Source organism: Mustela nigripes, chromosome 12 (genome assembly GCF_022355385.1).
Source record: "Mustela nigripes isolate SB6536 chromosome 12, MUSNIG.SB6536, whole genome shotgun sequence".
NCBI classification, from domain to species: Eukaryota; Metazoa; Chordata; class Mammalia; order Carnivora; family Mustelidae; genus Mustela; species Mustela nigripes.
Window position 1 is genome coordinate 66584344 of NC_081568.1, and position 18619 is coordinate 66602962.

At 37.2% G+C, this 18619-nt stretch overlaps 1 protein-coding gene across 1 annotated transcript in view; it reads right to left on the minus strand.

Moving 5' to 3' along the window:
* Window positions 1-18619, minus strand: part of FBN2 (fibrillin 2) — a 250558-nt gene that overhangs the window by 100517 nt on the left and 131422 nt on the right. Inside the window, exons 8-14 of the mRNA XM_059417490.1 lie at window positions 16486-16638; window positions 14765-14992; window positions 13659-13796; window positions 8221-8340; window positions 7167-7292; window positions 6358-6480; window positions 3794-3916 (exon numbers count right to left, since the gene is read on the minus strand). Coding sequence (XP_059273473.1) covers window positions 3794-3916; window positions 6358-6480; window positions 7167-7292; window positions 8221-8340; window positions 13659-13796; window positions 14765-14992; window positions 16486-16638 — 1011 coding nt within the window. The remainder of the gene's footprint in view (window positions 1-3793; window positions 3917-6357; window positions 6481-7166; window positions 7293-8220; window positions 8341-13658; window positions 13797-14764; window positions 14993-16485; window positions 16639-18619) is intronic.

Sequence of the window (18619 nt, forward strand, 5' to 3'; positions counted from 1 at the left end):
AACTACCTTTGCTTTTGCAAAGTGGCTACCTATGTGTAGGTTTCAGGGACACGGATTGTCCTGGGTTCTGGTCCCTGTGGGATGGACTTTATGTGAAATATTTAACACTTGCCTCATCCATTAAATAAGGATAGAGTTTACATAATAAATGAGAGCTGTTTGTTAAGCACTAAGCACAGTGTGTAAGACATACAGGAAATAATAAAAAAACATGGTGACTACCTTATTTCTCTCTTCTATTTTTAATGAGGACAGTCAACCTTTTCCTGTTAAAAGGTACCAGACTGGAACTCTAGTTCATAATAACTAAAACTAAATGCTCACGGGTGAACAGGGTAGGATGCATCAAAAGCTCCATCACATAAACATTTTGATGAAGACCTGGACCAAAATGCTGCTGAGCTGTATGTTTTCCATGGTATCAAATTCCTTCATCACTCTTACTTAAAGAATAGAATTTTTTAAAGGATTTTCTCAGATTCTACATACCACTGGTAAAGTGTGTTTGGATACAAAATGTTAATTTCATTTTATTCTTTCTTTAGTGTCAACTTTTCTCTATTGCCTAAAGTAGCAACTCTTAAGACTATGCCTTACATATAATGCTGCTATTCTAATAAAACAGTAGCAACTGTAAGAGCTAACTTATTGGGCATGCTCTAAGTGCTAGACACCATTCAAAGCTTTATACAAGTAAGTCTAATATTAACTTATTTAATTGTCAAAAAACTAATGAGGCAAAGAGGTACAGAGAGGTAATGTGTCTTGCCTAAGGCCACAGAGCTAATAAAGAGCACAATTAGGACAAAGAAAATTAACCTTTTAACTAAGAGAAATGTCAAACAGTATCGATAAAGATGTCAAAATACTCCTCAGCTAATTTAAGAGGATGTTAAAAAGGAAACTTCAGCTGAAATCCCAAGGCACTAAACATCAAATAATAAGGTGAATTTTGAGACTACACCCTGAAGGAAGTGGATATGGAAATGACTTGCCAATCCTTGAAAACCCTCCCAATTAAGAAAAGATTTTTTGAGCAGGAATTTTTTGGCATGGGCTGGATTATGAGTTCTGGGTGCTCCTATCCTCACCACTGGTCTGAAGAGAAGAGCTTCACAGGGAGCAGGTTACAAGTTTTGTGTGTCCAGCAGCTCTGCCCAGGACACCTACAGGCAAAAGTGAGTGGCTGCTATTCCTACTGGAGGGGCAGGTGATATCCACCTCTATTTGTAAGGTGAACGGGGCAAAGGATGGTGTGTCTTTTGGATTAGAAGTGGGCCACACAAAGAGAGAGTATCCTAAAACAATGGTGTGAAGGAGTGCTGAGATAGCATCAGGCAGAACCTATCTGGATGACTAAAGACCTGAGAATGGGGGAGGAGGGTCCCCAGGGGAAGAATGCAGTGTCTGGATCTCAGGAAGGTCAGAAGAATGGTTCTGGGGGAACCACGAAGGGAAGGGGTGCTTTCAACACTAGGGAAGCCCAAATTCCTTGAAGTCATCCTAAGATGGTCACCAGTGCATCTGTCTCCCTTCTCACCACTTCTCCTGCTCTTTGACCCTGTGGAGTCTGAAAACATCCTACTCAAGGACATCAGGAAGCTTGTGAGAGAAGTTTTAACTTCAAGTCAGGTTCAGAATATTATTACATGGAACCAAGTATTCTAGTCTCTAAATTTAGATTGTCTACATTACAGTAAGCTGTCACATAAATTTAAGAAAAGTAAAGTTACGAGGTTGCCTGACTTTTCTTCCTTACTTACTGGGTAAATGGCTTCTACTGAACAAATTAAAGATACATTTTAAAAGGACAGGAGAGACCAAAATATAGTTTTGTTTATGCTCTGCCTATGAGTCACGCTTCTCCAACTTGCTAGTTACAACAAGTTTATTTTTCTAAAAATAAAAACCCATATCTCAGTGTCTAAGGAAACAAAAACAAATATACAAAAGGTAAATTGAAAATTGAAGTGCTAACCCTAATAATAATTCATAGTTGTGATTCATTTCTGACTTCAATAATCAGTGCATGTCAAAAGCATCAACAAAGAGAGATGAAGAAAAAACATTTAGCATGTTATGGGAACAGCAATATATATAATCAGACAAAAATGGTATTTTTATTTTAAAAAAGTTTAATTGACCGCAATTGTGAAATCCTGGAGGCTTTCTAACAATGTCTTATACTGTTTCTGTATGTGGACGAGAGAATGAAGATTTGTGTTTGAAACACTATATTCCTCATCGCTACACTCATACACTGGTTGCTTAAAGGAAAAATGATTTCGTCCTCCCAAACTGGTTTTGTACTCATCATAGATTTCAACAGAATCACTGAGGTAAAGGCAAGGGCCAAGTAAGTATATCGCAGCAAGTGAGAACACTTCAGCTCTGTTAAGCAGGAAGGAGCTACATTCTTCTGGCTGCTGTATTTAAAATATCCCTGAACGAAGTGCTGACAATCTTGTAAGCGGAAATAAATCCTAGATTGGAGATAGAGGATGAACTTAAGTGGACAGATTATTTCCATCTGCTGTTGCTTCTCTCCCCCACCCCACCTCCTTTGGGATACAAATGTTTTGATTCCCAGAGGGAAGAATAAAGTATTATCACCTATGTCTAAGAAAGAATTTTATTTCTCTCACTTATACTCTTACACCAACGAATATGTCTGCCTTTTACCGAGTCACCTGAGAAATAAAGGGTGCACAATGACTAAGGCACCCTGGGGGTCTTATGAAAGCCTTCTGGAGAGAAAACTGTGGTAACTGTATTTTGAAAAGTAAATCATTCTGCTGTTACCATTGGGACATATGGTTGGGTTCTGAAATGCATGACATTTTTGATTTGCCTGCCTCTTTAAAGCTGATGCTGGCTAACCCTGATTTGCATGGAACCCATTTGGCAAAAGGAACTTTTTAAAAATAGCAAAACAATTTGGAACAGTTTAGAATAAAATATATATATTCTATCTCATACTTTTCCCTTGTTTCTATAGTTAGCTGCACAGCAATGAGAAAAAACAATATGAAAACATTTCTACCTTTTGACAGAACTCCAAGTTCTTCTACAGAAGTTATTTACATTTTAAACTGTGTTTGAATAAAAACAGCGTTTATTTACATATAACTATACTCTCCATTTCATATCTCATTTGCTATAAATTATAAAATCTAAATCCATTGTACTTAGAGACTCAGTCAGCTAACACTGTCAAGTATCCTGATTTAAGGATGATTTTCTTCTTCACCAGCAATTTTGACTTGCATCTCATCAGAGCTTTCTTCCAGGAGCTTGCTGGGCTCTCTGTACATTTTTTTTGAACCACTTTACTGAGGTATAATTCACATACCTAAGAATGCACCCAACTAAAGAACATAACTCAATAGGAGTGTGTGTGTGTGTGTGTGTGTGTATGTGTTTTAGTATATTCAACATACATATAATCATCACTACAACTGATTAACTAATTTTAGGACATTTCACCACCTCAAAAATGCCTTTAGCAACCACCTCCTTATCTGGCACTCCTACCTTCTCTGCTCTAAGCAAAACGAATCTGCTTTGACTCTACAGATCTATCTGCTTTGGACATTTCACATGAATGGAAACATAAGTCATCTGGGTTTTTGTGAGCTGTTCCTTTCACTCAGCATGTTTCCAAGGCTCATTCATACTTGTGCATTTTTGACTACTTCCTTTTTATGGCTGAATACTTCTCCATCTTACAGATATATCTTTATTTTTTCAAAGACCATTAGGACAGTGGGCCATTACAGAACGATTCACTTACCAACACACACGCGTCCATCCACACCCACAGCCAGGCCTGGGGGACAGTCACAGCGGAAGGACCCTTCGTTGTTGATGCAGTGTCCATTCATGCAGATTCCTGGGGTCTGGCATTCATCAACATCTGTCCAGAGGGAAGCACAACCCAGGCCATTAACTGGGTAAATTTACTCTTATTACAGAGTTTACCTGTTCTCACCACTCTAGACTATCAACCTTTTGTTTTCCATTTTATAATTTGTGGAAGGACACAGAAGTGATAACAAATCTTGAATCTAAGTGCAACTCTTCTTTTTTAAGATTTTATTGATTTGAGAGAGAAAGAAGAGTGAGAGAAAGCACAAGCAGAGCAGAGGGAGAGGGAGAAGCAGATGCCCCACCAAGCAGGAAGCCTGAAGCAGGGCTCAATCCCAGGACTCTGGGATCATGACTTGAGTCAAAGGTAGACACTTAACCAACTGAGCCACCCAGGTGCCCAAACACCAACTCTTTCAAGCATATGTTCAGAAAGACTGATGCAGAGTTGCCTCCCTTTACCCATTAGGGAAAAAAGTAGCCTCATACACTCATTTTTCATTTTCTATCTGCTATTTCTGTTTAATATTAAATGATATTTAAGTCAAGTTAATTCAATGAAACATATTCTTAAAACCAAGCTAAATGTTTGTAATTACCTTTTATTTACACACACATAAAATTCAAACCAAAGAGAGATGCTGTTTTAACATTAAGTTGATCACTTCATAATAACAAAATACGGAACCATCTCTCCTTTTTAAAAGATTAATTCATTTATTTTATTTTATTTTAATTTTTTACCATCTTTTTTTTTTAAGATTTTATTTATTTATTTGACAGTAGATGGAGAGGCAGGCAGAGAGAGAGAGAGAGAGAGAGAGAGAAGCAGGCTCCCTGCTGAGCAGACAGCCCGATGCGGGACTTGATCCCAGGAACCCTGAGATCATGACCTGAGCTGAAGGCAGCGGCTTAACCCACTGAGCCACCCAGGTGCCCCTAATTCATTTATTTTAGAGAGAGAGAGTGAGCATAGGGCTGGTGGGGAGAGGGGGAGAGAGAGAAGGAGAGAGAATCTCAAGCAGACTTCCCACTGAGCATGGGGTTTGATATGGGGCTCAATCCTGACTCTGAGATTGTGACTTGAGTTGAAAGCAAGAGTCGAATACTTAACCCCATGGGGCATCTCTCCTAATTTTCAATCTGTTAGAGTTTATCAAATATAATCCAACAAAGAATGGCTTCCCTCAAAGATGAAACAGCCTTCAAAACACAGGGCCACCAAATCATGAACATTTTAAGATTTGCAGATTACAGTATCAGTAGTAAGGAAGTAAATTAAAAAAAATTTCAAGACAGCAGAAACTGTTGAGGTCTTATTTATATGTGTATTTAAGATTCTTAGGAAATGCTTAAATAAAATAACATGCTATAATGTAACGTTACACCCTGGAACATAACACTGAACTCAAATCCTGTGTTAAATCCGTCAGCTAATGTTGAGATGACATCTCAATCATGAGTTAAAATAGCAGAGCTACAACATTTCTACTGAATGCTGTACTCCCCTTTTATGAATAGTCAAGAAGCTATTTTTTATTCAGAAATACAAGATCAGTCTCGATCTTTCTTTCTCAACTCTCCATGGAATTTTGTTGAAATTACAGGAACTGGTTATTAGCACTAATGCTATTCACGTAAGTTTGTGCAATGGAAAGTAGAAAAGATTCAGAGTGGATTTCATATAAAAGGAGAAAAATGAAAAAAAAATGCAAAATTTGTTCCAACTTACTAAATTAAAATTGTGAGTATAAATTGGATATAAAAGCACTTCTTTTGCTTACTAGAGTTACAACTAGAGCTTAGCCTTCAAAATGGCTCACAAAACAAACTGAGGGTTGCTGGGGGGAGGGGGTTTGGGAGAAGGGGGTGGGATTATGGACATTGGGGAGGGTATGGGATTTGGTGAGTGCTGTGAAGTGTGTAAACCTGGTGATTCACAGACCTGTACCCCTGGGGATAAAAATATATGTTTATAAAAAATAAAAAATTTAAATAAAAAAAATGGCTTTATAAACAAAATTGATAGGAACACTCAAAATACTTCTTCGCTAAGTCACAATATAAGATTTTTAGAGAATGGTATAGTCATGATCTGTAGAGAGTTTATGGAAAGTATGTAATACAAAACAGGGTAATGAATGAAAGTGGAAAATCTAGCTCTCAGAGCACAAAAAAAATGAAAACCTTCCAAGACTTTTTTCTTCCTCTTTTATATTTAGGCAAGGGGTACAGAGAAACTATTTCTACATTGTCTCTTCCAGACTTGCTAGAACCAATCTGTCATTCCCTTAATTTTTCCTACACCATTATTATTTTTTAAAGATATTACTGTTCCTTAGACCACAATGTATGTTTTTCTGGGATGTTTTAGACACCTGCCTTACTGAATTAGCAAGAGATGTGAATAATATGAAATCCACATGAAGAAACTGAAGTAATTCTTGATGATTCATTCAATGGTTACTTTCCTATCAAAGCCATACATACCAGTACAGTAACGCCCATTTGGAGCCAAGACAAATCCTGGCTTGCAGATGCACTTGAAGCTACCATCTTCATTAATGCACATCCCATTCAAACACATGTTAGTAGTTGTACATTCATCATGATCTGCAGAAGGAGAGCAGAACAACTTATACCACTGGCCTTGTGGGAACCACTTCCCTCTCCTTTCACAAATAACCACCAATCATGTTCTACTATAGAAGTGAGCCATGTGCTCATTGATTTTTTTTTTCCTAATATGAACGCCAACCAATTGAGAGCAAATAGGGTGGAGAACATGAAGGGCCTTTAGTGTAAGGAATATAAAGGAAAATATTAAGTAAATGTTGTGCTTGGTTTTTATTAAAACCACATGAGACGTGCTTTACTTTGATTAGCAAAAATGTTTATATGATTTCAGGGGGTGGGGGAAGTTTTTTCCATAAGGGAGAATAAAGCAGTGATAAACGTCACTGTGAGTGAAATGATCTGGACCTGGATTAGTAGCTGAAATATTGTGTGTTGCCATGTGACTACAGTATTTCTGTGGGGTACTGGTATCCACTGGTACCAGACATCACCAGGACTTCAGATTTAGAGATTTGATTATCACATATGCTAGACATTTTTATATTCTGCCAGACTAGAGCTAATTGTTGGTGTCATAATGGCAAAATGTGAAATCCTGTAAGTCATCTGAAGAATTCTCACATACGTGCTATGCAAGTTTTCATAGAAATAGCATATATGGTTCTAAATAAAAATGTGTATCTTTTAGAAAGCTTTTGCAAGGGGGCAGGCAATTTCCATACCAACACAGTTTTTTCCATCTGTAGTTAATTCAAAGCCAGCATTGCAAATGCACTGGAAACTTCCATCTGTGTTCACACACCGACCGTTTTTACAAAGAACCCCATTCTGGATGCACTCGTCGATATCTGGGACAATGAAGGATGGCCAAATGTTATTCTTTTACAATGACCACAGGCAAAAACAGTAAGATAATAAATTTGATGTTCAACATCCAGTTTATATTTTTACATGTAATAACTCAGGTCATGTTGCTTCTTTAGCCAAACTTCCAAACTTCTCTCACCAGCTTTTTTCTTTTTGACAGCCCTGACCTAGAGGAGCTGAAGAAGGAAAAGAAAAAGAATATTGGGCTGGGGGTGTGCCAGGAAGCTGGAAGAGGTAGACAGTGCAGGGAAATGACTGGTGCAGTGTTTTGGACACAATGGTCAAAGACGTCCAAACTCAAGGCAAGCTGCTGAGTAAGAAGAACACAGTAACCTCAAATCACCTGGGTTAACAGCACGATGGTGAAGACTGTGGGATGAGCTTAGCCAAGCAACGACCCACGGATAAATAGGAAATGTAAAAGACGACAAGCGGAGTCATCTGCAGAAAGAATTCTGCAATGAATCAGCACTGAGAAGGAATTGAGAGGACAATGGGTGGGGAAGTGTAGCAACAAAACTGTGAATCAAGATGAGGCCTGACTTGGTGTTGGAGTACATGTGAGGTTCAAAGAAAACAGTAGTTGAAAATGACTATAAATCCTAAGGTCCGTTAATCAGAGAGCAGGAAGGCTATTGATGTTACTTAGAGAAAGGAACCTGTGATTGAGGGAAGGAAGATAAACTGAATTTTCTGCAAAGCCAGATATCATGTGGCCAGGGTTATACACCCAAACAGTGTTTGCACATAAAGGAAGCACTTCTGAGAGGAGCATAAAATAAATCTGTAGTAATACAACAGCACTTACTTCATTCTATGTCTTATTTTAATAAATTTACCTTTAACCTCAACAGCCTGGGTCACTATATTTCATGGAACATTTTCATATGTGAACGCAAACTGCCTTACCAATGCATGCTTGCTTAGTAGGAGTCCTCTGGAATCCAGCATGACATTTACAATAATAGGATCCAGGTGTGTTAACACAATCTCCATTAGTGCAGGGATTTGATGTACATTCGTCAACATCTGTGAGCAGCAAAAGAAACCATTACAGACTTCACTCCGTTCCTAGAAATGTTTGTTTAAAGTACATTTAGGCCTCCCAAATTTGAGAGAAGGCCAGTCAGTGGTAATAGTCTAAAACGCAGAGTATTTATAAATGAATGAAAATTCCTTTGTTGAAATAGAGAGGCCAGCCTAGAGATTTACAAAAATATTGCCGATTGGAAAGTACAAGGGAATTTGCTTTAATCAAGAAATAATGATTTTTCAATTTGAGAAATGCACAATGATTAAAGCTCTGAAAAGATTCTTCTTTTTTTTTTTTTTAAAGCTGACTCAGTAAAGACACAGCCATGAGTTTTAAAAGGCTCTGACACTTATCTGTTATAATCTGGGCACGCTAATAGCCTTTTCAAAGCTTTGTATGGTATTGGAAACTGAATAAAAGATGTCTAAAGACAGACATTTATAGATTCATCCTGTAAGTTTCATGATTTTAAAGAAAGAAACTGACAGATTGTGGAATTTCTTTGTTATTATGTGTTGTCCTCAATTAGATATGTAACTACCCACTGAGGCTTGGGTGTTTGAAGTAACACAGGATGGGACAGAAAATGGAAATTAATTAAAATAAAGTCTATTATCTTCAGTAGCCTCAGTTTTCTTTAGGACCTTAAAATGGGCACAGGAATTTTTTTTTGCATAAATCAAGTTCAATGCAAATACTAGTTCTGATCCCAAATGTGAGAAACATTACTGTTTTTCATTCAAGTTCTCTTAAGGCTTGATTAAATGCAAACCCATCGCAGGGACTGCAAGACCAAATGGCAGATGGAACAGTCTGGACTGCTTACAGCCCAGACAAATTACACGTGCCAGAGTCAGAAAAAGTTAAATTCATCTTCTCTCAGCAATGCCCACTAAATATAATTTTGAATGCTAGTAAATTAAAAACCTCACTAGCTGGTGAGGGCATAATGACTTGCCATTTCATACACACGTAGAAGCTATTAACATATACAATTTCAGCTAAATTGGAGAACACAACAATCAAATGAATTCACAGGTTTACCATTTTAATAAACAGATTACTCCTTTCACAGATGTTCTTAAAAAAGGAACTGTAATCTATCAAACTCACCAACCTCATTTATATAAACACTCAGACTAAATGCAATTAAGCCCTCTCTGGTAAAGGAGGGGAACAACAACAACAAAAAATCTCATAGCAAATTAAATCAAAACAACAGAGAATAACAGGATTAAATGCTTTTTCAATTCACCGAAGGGCGCCTTCAGTCCATTAAGATTCACTTACATTTAAACTTTTGGTTGATAACATCAATTCTACTGAGCCAAAGGAATGAAGCAAAATGAGAAAAGACAGAGTTTAGAGGGTTAGCAAGCATATAAAAAAACTTAGTGGACTTTCCAATAGGAATTACAACCTTGAATTTGCAATGTTGAAGACAGCTTTAATTCTCTGGTGTATGTAATACTGAAATGCAACAATTCAAAAATGTGTTGTAGATGCACATTTTCAGAAGCTTCATTGTAAAGTTCAATTCTAGTGAAGAACATTACACCATGCACCCAACCCCCTTTGTTGAGGTAAACTTTCCTGGGCCACTTTTCAGGGCCTTTTCCTTCTTTGAGAACCTGTTCCTGCGGCCCCTCGGTGCCAGGACACCTCTGCCAATTATTTTGCCATGACAGCCATAATGCATTTTGACTTTCTTAGCCCCTTAGAGATCATACCAAAGGATCAGTACATAGAAAGAGTAGTTCACTTACTTATTTCTTCTTTATAAGTGAAAACATTCACTAAAAAACTATCAGTGAGTTTAAAATCCATGACTTTCAAATCCCATTTGTTTTGGGGGATTATTGTAAGATTTTAAGTTGTAGACTCATAAATGACCACTGCCATGTTTAGATATGTACATTTCATGGCTCTTGATTCTGAGGTGTCAAAGCCTAATACTTCCAACTGATCACCTTTGTTTTGTCCCATGTAGAGGAGCAGGACTACTTAAACAATAGTCTGTAAGCTTTGGTTTCTTCCTATGTTTTCACCAGGGACTGGGTATTTTTAAGCAAAATTCACAGGATTTTTAAACTCCTAAAATAAACAAAATAATTGGGAAAGAGGCTGATTATCAAAATGGTTACATTCTCAGATACTACTGGGGTTAGGATAGTATTCTTACAAAATACTACTAATAAAAGAAGTAATAATAAAGAATAATAGTATTCTTATGAAATACTTGGAAATATTTTATATTCTAATTTAACAAATACTTAATCGGCAAGGGCTCTAAGATTACCTATGGCCCAAAAGAAATAGGAATAATTTCTTACTACCCCAAATACAATTATTTGAATTGAGTTAAAGCCTATTAATTAACAGTAGTTTGTCTTATAGAGACATAAGAGTTCCACAAATACATTTTAGAGTAGAACTCTCAGGGAAAGGAGAGAAAAAGGTGGTGAGTAAATAAAACTGTTTTCAGGTCTTATGAGTACTTCTTATAATAGCAAACTGGACAAGATTTTATTTTCTTTGTGTGTGATCCTTTAGTAGAGTTATGACCTTTCATGTTATGACACTTCATTAGTATCTAACACAAGTTGCCAAACAGCAATGGCAATGTGTTATTCCTAAAAATATAGTGCAATGAGTTACCACTCTTATCTCATGCTCCTACAATTTAAAATGCTAGTTAATTTAAATCCTCTTAACTTTTTCTGATGTCTCAATTTGTTATTTATAAAGTCAAATTCAACCTGATCAAAGAGTACTGAATTAAAAATACTAAAAATTGGGTGCCTGGGTGGCTCAGTCTATTAAAGCAACCCACTCTTGGTTTCAGCTCAGGTCATGATCTCGGGGTGACGGGACTGAGCCAGATGTTGAGCTTTGGGCTTAGCTTAGAGACTGCCTGGGACTCTCCCTCTCCTTCTGTCTCTTCCCTCTGCTTGCTCTCTTTTTCTCTCTCCCTGACACCCCCACAAAGATAAATAAATCTTATAAAAACATATTAAAAACCTATTTTCTGAAAATATGTCCCAATACTAATCTTTGTCTCTATCAACTACAACGGTTAGAAAGACAACCTTGCTTGGGTTTTCACTTTGCAGGACAGGGGGATGAGATCAATCTAGGATGGAACTGTTTGTAACAATGTTTGGGTAAAATACATAAGCTTGAGTTATATTAACACATTAATTGTACAGACATGCAATCCCCATGCTAAATTAGACAGAGTTTATGAAAACAGTTGTAGCAGTTCTCCTCACCGGTTTCAGAAAAGTAAGGCCCTATTATCACATTCCCTGTATGTGATTAGCTCATGTCCTTTGCATCTAGAGTTACACTACCTGTGCATCACCCTTGGGAGAATCGAGAAAATAGTTACTGAAATCACTTTCTGTAGGACTTGATTCACTAAAGGAACCCTGGTTGAGGAGGCTGGCTCATGCATGACTGCAGAAAAAACTTTTGATCCTTAAAGATAGGTCATTTTTATACCATTAACTCACAAACTCCCTCAGAGTACAGGCGTTTTGCTAGGGAGAATAAAGTGTACCTGGGAGCTAATATGAACTAAATGGTGGTCTTTGGCTCATTTGCAGTAAAGATTAAACTTTTGGCCTGATTTTATTTGTTCGTTAGTGAATCATGTGGTAACACATGAATGACAAATATTAATAACAATATAAAGAAAGTCAATAAAATTTCAGTTTGATCTACCCTGTAATTTTATATGTATCTACAAGAGAAGATATTTTATATACTGCATACTTATAAATCAGGTTTTCTGGTAGAAAAGTCAATTTATGACTTAAATTATACTTAAATTATAACATAAATATAATTATTTACTATAATAAAAATTATAAATATAGTAAATTAATAATAAATATATGCATATTTTATGGTGTTTCCCAAAATACCACCTGATCCATCTCTTAAATAAGCATCTAGTAGTATTAGCTAAGCCACGGCTACTGCATAAGGTTATACCCTGCATAACCCCAAGGTGTGGCATTTATATAGATTACGTGAATGGTCCTTCTATAGTTGTGCAGTGCAAAACCCATGTAACAGCATATAAGGATCCTGAATTTAGCCTTAATCATGCTCAGTTGTATGTAATTTAGAGTGACTGGTTTTTCCTAAACATCATATTTGACTGACATTTTCCTTCAAAACCATAGTGCACTTAAAAATTTTCAATGTACACTGGTAAAATTATGACATTCTCTGTTCCTGGTCTTTCATCTATATAAGAGAAGACTTGAACCCAAATCAGGTACTTAGGGTTATGCTAATTATGAAGCATTTACACAATCATTTGCTAAAACTACTCCTAAACTAAAACTACTCTCAAGGGATCATCAAAACCCTTTTCATTATAAAATCCAATAGATATTTTGGTCCTCATTATATTTGAGTTTTCTGCCACATCTCACGCTTGCCACTACTTTTCTCTTCAAACGGTATCCTTGCATAGCTTCAGGGACATAATACTTTCTGGATTATTTTGCTGTCTCACCAACACAATTAGTGAGTTTTCTTTAGGGGACTGTGTTGCTATGGCATAGGGTTTCAGCCACAGTAGTACGGTTATCTTTCCATTCTTGCTGGGGTTCACCGTTGGTGATAATACTCACCCTCACGGTTCTAAGAGCCACCTATATGACCCTGATGCCTCGATCTGTTAACTCTAGCTCTGAACACCCCGCTTAGCCTTAGGTTTTTAAAACTCAATGTCCTAGGGGCACCTGGGTGGCTCAGTGGGTTAAGGCCTCTGCCTTTGGCTCAGGTCATGATCCCAGGGTCCTGGGATCAAGTCCTGCATCGGGCTCTCTGCTCAGCAGGGAGGCTGCTTCCCTCTCTCTCTCTGCCTGGCTCTCTGCCTACTTGTGATCTCTCTGTCAAATAAATAAATAAAATCTTTAAACAAAAAAATCTCAATGTCCTAGATACCTAACACTCAACATGTCCAAAAGTGACTCCTCTCCCTATCTCCTCCTAATCTCCACCTTCCTCTGGATGACACCACCATATATCTAGTGCTACTCAGCTAAGAAGGAAAGCAAGACAGAGGTAGACACAGAAATCACAATATACAGGATGGGAAACAGTGGGGAATTCTTAAAGGGGGCTATCTCAGCAGTAGGTTAAAGGGGCATAGGGAAGACCATGCACAAAAGAGACAGCTTGGAAATTAGCTTTGATTCAGAAGACTTTTTTCTTTTTAATGATGTACAGTCTAATTTGTTCCTATAGTCTAAAAGCTATGAAAAAACAAAGGATTAAAGAATCATGAGCTTACCTATGCAATCCCCGTTTGAATCCTGCTTATACCCCATGTTGCATTCACATCGATAGCTAGACACAGTAGGTATGCAACGCCCATTTAAACAGAGATTAGCGTGGTGCTTACAGATATCTATCGTCTGGTTCAGAATAGCTACAGAAAAATCAAAGCACAAGTGGTATTTCAGCGTTACAAGATGTAGTACTTTTATTGAAACTGATTTTTTAAAAGGAAATGGTGGTCTTTGGCTCATTTGTAGTAAAGATTAAACTTCTTAATAGTCCATTCATTAAGTGTACATATCAAAGGCTCACACTATTCTATATTTTATTAAAACTTGAATGTTGAGGATCTAAAAAGTATTCCCGAGACACATGGTTGTAACTCGCATTTGTTAAGTGATACATCTGGAAACTTTGCCTGTAATGATGTCTTTTCAAAATTTCAGGAATGTTCTACTGTACATTTGAATGCTTTCCATTTCTTTTTCTTTTCCTTAACTGTGCTGAATATTCAGATAGTAAATAGGCCATCTGCCAAAAAGAATAAACACAACACTGTAGGACATCATTAAATATTATTAGCAAGAGCAGCTCTTATAAAAAGAATGAACTTAAATGTCAAGTACACCAGTGCCAGTTCTGGCCCAAAGCCCAAGTTATTCAACAAAAAAGGGTGAGGAAAAGAAAGATATTTCATTAAAATATTTGGATAGGCACAGAGCAAGACTTATTCAGTTTATCTCAGTTGAGAAATGGTTCTGGAAAATAATTCAAGGGGTGTATGAACAGGGCAGCTGCAACAGCCAAATGAAATACACTGGAACCAAAAACACACTCTTTAATGGCGTCATCTGGACTGGAGTATGACCAGGCTCTCATCTTTATTTTCAAAGAAAACCAGGGTCACTCTTCTTTTCTCCAATTTAGAAAGTTTATGGAACAGGAAAATAATATTTTCTCAGGCATTTTTTTTTTACTACTACCTTGTATTTTAGACCCTGAAAGAGGTTTTTACACACACACACACACACACACACTCCTTTTGAAAAAAATGCTAGGTATTATAGAATCATTTAAGGCAGAAAAATAAAGAGTCTACACCAAAAAGTGAACACTCACTTAGTCCAGTGATGATGGGCCCCTGTCCCCCGGCCCCTACACCAGCTCCCCCAACTCCAGGAGAAAAGCCATTGCCTCCAGGGATGGGGATGAAGCCTGTCCCTCCTGGGCCATAGCCATTGCCACTTGGGGCAAAGCCATTCCCCCCAGTTCCTCCAGGTCTGGAACCAGCATTCCCTGGAATCCCTCCTATTGGAAGTCCATCCATGCAAAGTCTGCGATATTCCTCTAGAAGAAAAGAAAGGCCAGTTAAACACAGATTGATTCTAAAAGTCATCTGTATACTGTAAGAACATTTTAATTTATCTATATTATTTGATCTGAATAAATAGCATATTCATCTTGATCCATGTTTCCAATGCTAGAAGTAACAGGGAAAGGTATAGATGTTTCAGAAAAAAGTAAAAACCTATTTGCCATATTTTAAGGGAGTTGCATAACCAAAGAACTGCTTATATGTGCTATGTGCAGTTTGATTTTATGTCCCCAAGTGCAACTCATAGAATTCCAGATACAACTATGAATTCAAGAAATTTACTTACACAGATAAAAATCAAAGCTTTCCATAATTCTTTCTGTTGATCTGGTTTTACTTAAAACTTCATCAGTATCACACCTACACATTTCTCCCATCTCCTTTCTTTGCTATAAGGAATTACTATGGCTTCACAATATTTTTTATATATTTGGATTTTAACAAAAGACAGTGTTCAGTTAGCTTTTCAAACTGCACCTTATTTGTCCAAGTATCAAAGCTGAGAGAAAAGAAGCAAGACTACAGCAATCCAATTATTTCTTCATCTGTTCTCAGAATTAGGACAGTAGGGTCAATAGAAATGAAAATTATTTAACTCAAAGAACTGTTTCATTATTAATATTACTATTATATATTATTTGTGAATTCACGAGTTCCCAAAATCATATACTATGCACAAATAGTGCTGTTGTTTAAGCTTTATTACTCAATTTTGATGTTCTATAGCTTATAGATTTTGAAAGAATGGGCCTTAATCTTTCTCTCCATAACAGCACATATAGATACCTAATTTCATAAGCATAGTTCAAAAAGTTTAGTTTTTTCAGAATACTATAATTTAACATAAAGACAATATAATAAAACATACTGATGTGACTTTATGTGATTGATAAACATTAATCCTACTTTACCATTCATATCATATTAATAAGAGGAGCTACTTCTCATTCATCCTTAAGTAATTTCCTGATAAAGCCTCAGTTATATGGTTAGTTTATTCAGCAAAGCGAATGGAAGGTATCCTCCCACCCTTTTATTATTAACCTTCAGGTTATTAGAAAAGAGGAAATATCTTCAAGGATTGGGATACTAGAAAATAGGGACACTCCTGAAATAAAATATAAATGAAGTTAATCAAACATACTCGAAGACCTGAAATGAAAGATCAGGATTTTAAAACCAATCGAAATACAGATGTTCAAAATAATTTCAAAAAATACTTGCAGAAAGACAAGTCATAATCAGTTTTTGGGAATTTTTCTGATATTAATAAAGTGTATAAAGTCAAAACTGATCCCAAGTAAATAATGCCACCCAATTCCTCACAAAAACACAGTATTCATATTGAAGACAGTGCTAAGAACACACATATAACTTGACTTCAAAGGAAAAGAACAAAGTACACTACTGTTACTGATTTTCCTAACACTGCCTGTGCTGAGGAGACACGCAGTCGGCTGCTCACCAGAGCCTCTGACGGGACAAGCCTCAGGAATGGTTCCGATGCCCCAGCAGCGGCCGGGCTCACAGCAGCACTGCATTTTTGTCATTCTGCCTGGGAGCTCTTGCGCACAGCGACCATTCACCAGGCCCGAGAAACACGTGCCTGTTCTCTGATCTGAACATGTGGAAATAAAACAGAAGGCATGCCTGAATTATTTCAGGTTCTTATGTCAATTATTTAACATATCAGAAGAGGCTAAGTAAAGAAAATTATTCTACTTACCTCGAATATATATCTATTTATTGTCTTAGTCTCTATGACATTTGTTCATTTCTTTATTTACTGAGCAAATATTCACTGAGAACCTATGCCATGCCATATTCCAGGGATACAGGAATGAAAGATGTGAAGCAGGTATGTGCTCCTATTACACTAAGAAGCCAAGCCCAGACAGATTCAGAGCTTGAAGGAAAGCAAGAACCCAATCCCATCCTAGATTATCCAATCCCCAGATGACCTGCTGAAGCATAGTATTATTTGCCACTGAGAGTTGTGGACTGTTTGTTACACAGCAATACCTGACTGATAGAGTTGCTATTCTAGAAAGGGTGATCACAAACAGCTCCTCTCAGACAGGGGCATCTGAGTAGAGACGTGCATAATGTGACAACATGAGCCACTCAGTTATCTCAGGGAAGAGAAGTTTAAAGACGAAGAGGATGTAGTCAGAGAAGGGAACACAAAAGGGATAGTGGAAGCCTCAGAGCTCATAGTTATCAAGGACAAGATCACGCACAACCCTGTAAACCATGAGAAAAGGACTTCTGGATTTCATGTGGAGTGCTGTTAACAGTTACTGGATGCTTTCAGTTAGAGGAAAGGGAAGGGTCTACATTTTTTAAGAAAATCTCTTTAGATGCTGACAGTAGCAAGTGCAAGAATATCAGTGAAAGTAATCAAAAAGGCATGATGGTGGCTTGGATGAGGGTGCCATCATTGACAATGATGAGACTGGTCAGATGGCAGACATATTCTGAAGGTACAGCTCAGGGAGTGGGGTAATAGAGAGAGAGTTTTGGAAATTTCCTAAGTCTTTGACTTAGACAGTTGAGATGGGAAGATAAGGAGAAAAGCAGGATTAAGGGACTTAGTACAAGGCTCTTCTTTAAATTGTGTTACACTTGTGATGTTGAATATAGGAACCCAGGACCCAGAGGAATGGTCAGGCTGAAGCCGTATACTTGCAAACGACCTGTGTATACATGCAGTTGTAAGCTGTGAGGCTAGTAAGACATTTTCAAGAAGTACGGGCAAGGGATTATGTCAAATGGTGATTACAGGTCAAGTCAGGTGAGGACCATGCTGTAACTGGCGGACTGGCAGGATGCTACGGTGAGGAGATTGGGCATTATCTTGCAATGTTGGCTGTAGAGCAGTTAACATGATCAAAGAGGACTCTAATAAACATCATTCTGCCAGCAAGGTAGAGAATGGATCAAAATGGAAGATAGAGGCTGAAAGACATCACTGAAAGAGAACATAAGATGCAAAGTTGTATAGGGATAAAATATTAATATCAACTATAAGCCCTGTGGGCTTCAACTGAAACTGACTTTATTGTAAGCAATGGGGAAAAAAAAAAAGCAAAATAAACTATGGGTCTAGCTCTTTATATATTATTTAACTTTCATCAAGAAGCCTCAAAGAAGTTTTGGCTCTGACTGCAAGAAGAAATAAGTACCACAAAAATCAAGAGCTGCACATCGATAATGTAGATGAAGCTATTAATTACAAAAATATTTCATTAGTAGGTAAAGCTAATTTTTTATACTAGATACAGAGTTTAAAATAAATGTATTATTTTCTCAAATGGTCTGCAGTATACCTCAGGTTACTGCTAAGCGAATGTTCAATAAGTGAATTGGTTATAAGGTACTCCCCATAAGAATCAAAACACCTCCTTTTACTTCCCAAAAGAAACCTAGTATGTCCAAAACCCAAGTACTAAATTTGAAGCACATATGCATACTTGAGTACACCGCAGACATTTCCTAAACTTCATAAGCTGAACTTGAACAGACAGTCACTGGGAATAAGTTCACAGGTAAGTTTCTGTGCCCAAAAATGATGGAGGAAAATAATTTTTGGAATATTT